Source organism: Brachyistius frenatus, unplaced genomic scaffold (assembly GCF_029030835.1).
Source record: "Brachyistius frenatus isolate BFR_SWC_R1_liver_20210118 unplaced genomic scaffold, ASM2903083v1 Contig_100, whole genome shotgun sequence".
In the NCBI taxonomy this organism is placed as follows: Eukaryota; Metazoa; Chordata; class Actinopteri; family Embiotocidae; genus Brachyistius; species Brachyistius frenatus.
In genome coordinates this window covers 367,567-373,782 of record NW_027210699.1, presented here as the reverse complement: position 1 = coordinate 373,782, position 6,216 = coordinate 367,567, and the positions used below count along the sequence as shown (strand labels likewise).

Here is a 6,216-nt window from a genome sequence, read left to right as displayed (position 1 = left end):
TTGTTAATAAGTTTTTTTCTTTTAGTTAAACAAAATAAGACAAAATTGCAGTGGAAACGAGATCATTTAAATATCAATAAATATCTGGCCAATCATTCAGTGCCAAATCTGTGTAAACGACAACAGGGTTGCAGCATGTTATTTTTACCATCGATTAGCAACTGATTATTTATTTAATTGATTTGGCACTTGATGAAATGAAAAATGATCATCATCACTTTCCAAGGCCTGTGGTGAAGTTTTTAAATGTCTACTTTTGTTTGAACCAACAGTCCACAACCCCAACTCTTCCTTTTAAAATGATATAAAACTGAGAAAAGCAGCATATCATGTCATCCTGTTTAAGAGACTGAAACAACAAAATATTTAGATTTTTTTTTTCTTTTTTTTGACATAAACAACTTTAACATTTGATTATGAAAACTGTTCGTTGTTACAACCTTAAAAGACACAATGAGGCCATTTTTCAGAATATGAGGTTTGATAAGCAGCAACATTAAATGACATCATGGCAATCAAATGCCACATTTCTCAAATTCCTCCGTATCTTGATGAAGGGTTTCATTATTCCATCAATACCCTGAAGAGACAGATTATGGTCCTTGTGCCAGTATATCTGGATAAAAGTAGGTCACATAGCACTTCTAATTAGTGATAAGGCAGGCCAAGTGCCCCTGTCTACGCAGACCTTCCATAATTAGGCCACTGTGATAATCCTGCCACCTCCGAGCTTCCATTAGGAAGCTGAAAGGGTTCAAATGTTCAGAAAATGATTAAACTCCAACAATCCTCAGCAGCAGCGGAGCCGAACACAACAGGTGAGCAAGAAGAGGAGAAGCACACACCTCATGAATGTACCATTTTTATTGGACTTATATAGAAATACTTAAAAAAAACATGAAGTAGCACCATTACTTAAGTTTGACTTTTTATCATGTAACTTTAAATGTCAGAAAAATAAAACTCTTGATACATTTTCAAATCTTGTCTCAGCAAATATAATATTAGTATTTGACCATGAGGTTAAAGGCCCTTTATCATAAAATAAAATATACTTTGTTCTTAAACTTTGCTCAATAAAGTACATTTACGCTCAAGTAACTTCACCTACATATACATAAACAAGTGGTAAACAAATGTATTAAAATAGAAATACTAAAACTATAGTGGTGCAACAGAAGCCTGTAATTCCCACTGGAATCTAATTCATACAAATTTTTAGAAAGCATAAACAGTTTCTTTGTGTTCAACTTACTAAGTTTTGTACATTTCAATGTTTCATAATAATATAGAATAAAATATGCTTTATATTACAGAATAAAAAATATGCTGGGTGAAGCAGATTTAGAAGACATTTTTTGCTGAACCTATAAAAACTCCATCCCAACAGAATACTGTCAAATACAATACACATTTTGTGGACTCGGATTTCCTCCCACAGTCGTGTGATATTAAAATAATACAGTGATCAATGCCATAAGGCCATACTAGAAAATAAACAATATTTCAACCCAGCTACAAAAAGTTCACTGAACTTAAATTAAAATATCTGTAAACATCTTTGCAATAAGAAATATAATCTTTCAAGTCAAAAAAGAATAAAATACTTCAATCTGTATTAATGTCATTTAAAACTTTCAACTTGTGGAAATTGATTCTATACATATATATGTAGGATATGTTGTTGCTCGCTCGCCCTCCCTCCCTCGCGTGGTTTCTGACCTCGAGCTGCAGTATCTCTGTAAGTCAATAGTCCTGTTTGGCTGGACGCCCTCCACGTTTCCCGGCCGCCGCCTCCCCTCTCACTACATTCGATGGGCAAACCTGGAAGGCTCATCCCGCCAACAGGCTACGGTTCGACCCACGTACCTCCGTCCTCACTTCATAAATATAGGGTACAATTAACTAGAACTATTGATTACTATACTGTAATATTTAAAACATGCACTTAGATGTTGAAAATATTTCCCCAAGCTACAGTATATTATTAACAACTACGACGGAGCCCGAAAAGGTGTCTGTCCCTTTTGTCTGGATACTGCAGCCTCTTACATACATATGTATACCTATGTACACTTTCCAAACGGATGATTGGCTGATCTCTTTAAAGCAGTATGAAGAGTCTGTTGTTGCTGTTGTAGCCGGTCTCGGCACAGTCAAAGAGTTACACTTCTTATGAAAATATACGTATAGCCTGAGTGACGCCGGTGTGGCAGACGGGGCATTTGGGCTCGCTCCTCTCACAGATCCGGTTGGCACACTCCATGCAGAAGAGGTTGTGTCCGCAGGGCACCAGCGCGGCGATGACCTCGCTCTCGAAGCACACCGAGCAGTCGCGGCTGCCTTTTCGGCTGGTGCCGGACGAAGTGGAGGAGGAGGAAGAGGAGGAGGAGGAGGAGGCCGAGGAGTCGCACGGAACCCCGGGGAGGTGGGGGCCCGGCAGGGAGGCGATGGAGCTGGAGTAGCCGGGGTAACTGAGCGAGCCTCCGCCGGGGTCGCTGCGCACCCTGCGGGCCAGCGGGTGCTCGGCGGGGCCTCCGGTGTGACCGTGGAGGGGCGGCGACAGCCGGGGCTGCGGGGTGCAGCCGTTAACCCTTCTCTGACTCGCCCCTATCCCGTTGGCGTTGGTGGGGAACATGGCTGAGGTGGGGGAGCTGCCTCCGGTGGAGGAGGGGGTCATGCGGCTGTCGTACTGGGACCACAGGAGGCCCGGCGGGGCCGCTGTCGGTTCAAACCCCGGCGAGGAGTCAAAGGTCATATCAGTGCAGTCAGGCGAGATTACCTCACTTCCGTAAACAAACCCGTTGCCATTGGTGTTGACGTTGATGTTGTTGTTGTTGTTGTTGCCGTTGTTGTTGTTGGTGTAGCTGAGCGCGGGGCTGGGGGGGCTGTAGTCGGCCATGCGTGAGCTGTTGTTGCCGAAGTAGGAGTCTGTGGAGGCGCTGCCCAGAGAGGACGACGAGTCGTTGCGGTAGTTGGAGAAGGGTTTGCGGACCGAGCTGGGCGTCATCCCGGCGCTGGGCTTCGACCACAAGGTGGCGTGTCCGTGCAGATCAAAACCCACATCGGTCCCGTTGGCGTGGAAGTCGTTTTCATCCTGCAGCTCGATAATGCCCCCCGTCCTCATGGCGATGTGGGCTTCGATCTCCTCGCGTGCTCGGTCCACGTTCTCCGGCATCCCCGTCACCTCGAACACCGGCTCCTTGTCCCGGCTCGGCGTCACGATGTAGGTGTGGGTCTGCTGCTGGATGCGTTTGATGGTGGCACCCTTGGGTCCCACGACCAGCCCCACCACGCGGTAAGGCACCCGCACCTGGATGGTGGTCTGTCCGGGCAGGTTGGGCGGCCCGGGGACCGGGGTGCCGCTGCCGTTGGGGCTGGTGTTTTTGTTCCTGGAGGCTCGGATCATGGAGAAGTGCTCGGCGGCGGAGATGATCTCCCTCCTGGCCATCGCTACATCCTCCCTCCGGCCCGTCACCACAAACACGGGCTCTTCGCCTCGAACCGGAGTCTTGATGTAGGTGTTGGTCTTCGCTCGCAACGCTTTAATCTTGCAACCTGAGGCAGGGAAGCAAAAGATGAAAGTGAGGGTCGGTTCCGGAACAACAACACGTCAGACAGAATATGTGATCTGTAATACCACTACTTTATTCAACTCATCTGCTGGATGTTTATTATTGTCAAACACCAGGTGAAGCCAGAACCTTTGGAGTAGAAGAAATCCAAACCACATGCTACCACCACGACCAACAATAACACGCAACTCACTTCTGGACACATGATGGTTCCTGTTCATTCACCACGGTATCCCTCTACTTAAACCTTTCATAGCCTGGCACCAGGGCATTAAGTGGCCTTCCAGCACGCACACACATGACTGTATCACCAAAATGGGACTAGCTGAGGAAACAAGTCAAGAATGACATAATTGGCCGAGTGAAGCCAGCTGAGTGGGACAGCATGACGTAACCTGCAGAGGAGGGCAAAGCCACCTAAACTCGGTCCAAACATTAACTCACAATGAGTTAGTACCAAATATGTGTAGGTTAGATCAGGAGAGTCTCTCTAAAATAATGCCATGACTAATCCGTGTGTTTCACTTCAGGCTGTACACTAATCAGGTGTGTATATACATGTAAATCTCTATGTACAAGCTGACACAAGGGGGGTGGGTGAGGGTATGGGATGTAAACAAATGTCCTGCTGAGGCTGCTTCCTTACAGTTTCTTTGTTTTCCTGGGAGCAGCAGCGGCAGTACAGGGAGGGGAGCAGATTCCGCATATGTAACCGAGCACCAGTACCGCCCTGCAGCCCTACAGCTGGAGGACTGGCTGAGCTCGATCTGAGCAGCCACGGGCAAGGTAAGATCGTGACCGTTGACCAGATTTAATCTAGTCCCGATCACCATCGCAGTCGTAAAAATAAATCTGCAAGCCGTTTAAGAAAAAAAACAGCCATCGGGCTGCGTGTTCCCCTCCCGGCTCGGTGACCTACATCTCCTAATTTATCAGACGGTCACTATAAGAACACCTGTCGTGTCAGCGGTCACTGCTGCACTCCGTCCCAACGTCATAAAAGTGTCTTTTCATTTAAAAAGCATGTAGGGACTCTTTTTCTTCAACACCAAACTCCATTCATTTTCTGAACTTGATCACTTGCCTCGAAAAATACGCACCAAATAGCATGCCTTAGTATGTCGTTGGAGTTGGTTTGGGGTGGGCTTCAATTCGGCATGTACAGGAAAATCCTAACAGGCAGTTATTTAACTTGAATTTCAACTTCTTGACTTGGTGTGTGCCACTCGCTGCCGCCCACCACTGTTGTATTTATAGAGGAGGAACAACGCGTGACTTACTGGCGAGACAGTAACAAAAGTTCTCGTTTTATCACACTGATTATTGCCCGGTGTGCTCTAATGATGCCGAATCCACCAGTCTGTATCTTTAGGTGTGCTTTAGGAGCGGCTGTGCAGACAAGCACAGCGTGCGTAACTGGAGTGTGTGTTGGCATTTTGTTCCTCCCACACGGAACAACAGCTGGGGAAGTGTTGCCTGTACCGCTCAGCTGCGTTGCATGACAAAAAACATGGAGCCAAAACTGTCTACAAACACTGAAACACACACCTTGTCTGCCCACAATCTCCGCCACATGCTCGGAGCTGGGAACCGGGACGCACTCGGTCATGTTGACGCTCTTTTTGCGGGGCTCCTGGTTGTTGTCGTACAGAGAGTTCTCGTCGTTGTCCAAGCCGAGCAGGGAGAGCTGGTCCAAGGCGATCTGCAGGGCTCTCTGGTCGTCCAGTGCGTCTCCCTGGACGCTGCTGTCGGTGAAGAGCGAGCTGGGCATCTTTGCGCCGTTGCAGCGTTGCGGAGTTGGATAGCAGGCAAAAAAAAAAGGAAGGAGGGTGAAAAAGGAGTGATCGGGAAAGAAAGAGAGGACAAGGGGAGGAGGGGAGAGGCACCGGACCCGCTTTTCAAAGACAACTGGTCAGTGCAAATAAATCAGTGCGGCTGAGGGGGAAGAAAAACAGTGCAAGGAGCCACAAAAAAAAAAAAACCATCCACCCCCTTCGTTTTCCCAGTGGACTCTGGATGTCCCGATCCGAGCCGACCGGGCCGAGTTGGTGCGCGGAAAGACGGCGGAGAAAAAGCGCGTTTATTCCAGAGCCGGCGGTGGAGATAGTGTAATATTCCTTCCTGACAAAAGCGCCCCTCCCCGGCTGGCTTCCCTCAGGTCCTCTGTTGCTTCTGTCTGAGTCCTTGCAGAGCCAGACAGAGAGATGTGCGGGTGACGTCACCGCCAGGGCAGGAACGATGCGGTGCATCGAGTTCATTTGCATAACCCAGAGCTGATTGGCTGGGCGGCGGTGAGTGGGCGGGGCCACGTCCGAAGGCACACCCGCTCCTTTGTTCCCAGTCTCTCTCCTGCTTTGTCTCTCACTTCTTGTCCGTTTCTCTGTTTGCTCCTCGCTTCAGGATTTTGACATGAACTATACAGTAGTCATATGTAACAGCACGTGTAGTTACTGCTCACAACAAAGGCCAGTAATATTAATATAAACTTATCAAACCAACAGAGAGGTCATCTGAGTTTTTCTCTCCTGTCTGAAACTGTTTTCCTCTGAGCTGATGATGATGACATTGTTTGGAGTTTCTTGAGACTCCAAAAAAAAAAACATAGTTAAAAACAAAATATAACACTTTCCTCTAGATCTGT

The 6,216-nt window shown here is 47.5% G+C and overlaps 1 protein-coding gene across 1 annotated transcript; it reads right to left on the bottom strand.

Moving 5' to 3' along the window:
* Window positions 1-849: 849 nt before the first annotated feature.
* On the bottom strand, window positions 850-5,763 carry mex3b (mex-3 RNA binding family member B). The gene is made up of 2 exons (XM_069711461.1): window positions 5,124-5,763; window positions 850-3,558 (listed from the first exon to the last, which is right to left on the bottom strand). Exons 1-2 carry the CDS (start codon window positions 5,344-5,346, stop codon window positions 2,174-2,176), a joined length of 1,608 nt encoding a protein of 535 aa, XP_069567562.1. The 5' UTR covers window positions 5,347-5,763; the 3' UTR covers window positions 850-2,173.
* Window positions 5,764-6,216: the final 453 nt, after the last annotated feature.

What these genes read in the sequence shown, in the direction of transcription:
- mex3b (XM_069711461.1), bottom strand. Translation starts at nt 5,346, where the DNA reads ATGCCCAGCTCGCTCTTCACCGACAGCAGCGTCCAGGGAGACGCACTG. An exon ending in GGAGATTGTGGGCAGACAAG is followed by an intron (nt 3,559 to 5,123) that starts GTGTGTGTTTCA and finishes TCCCTGCCTCAG; the next exon opens with GTTGCAAGATTAAAGCGTTG.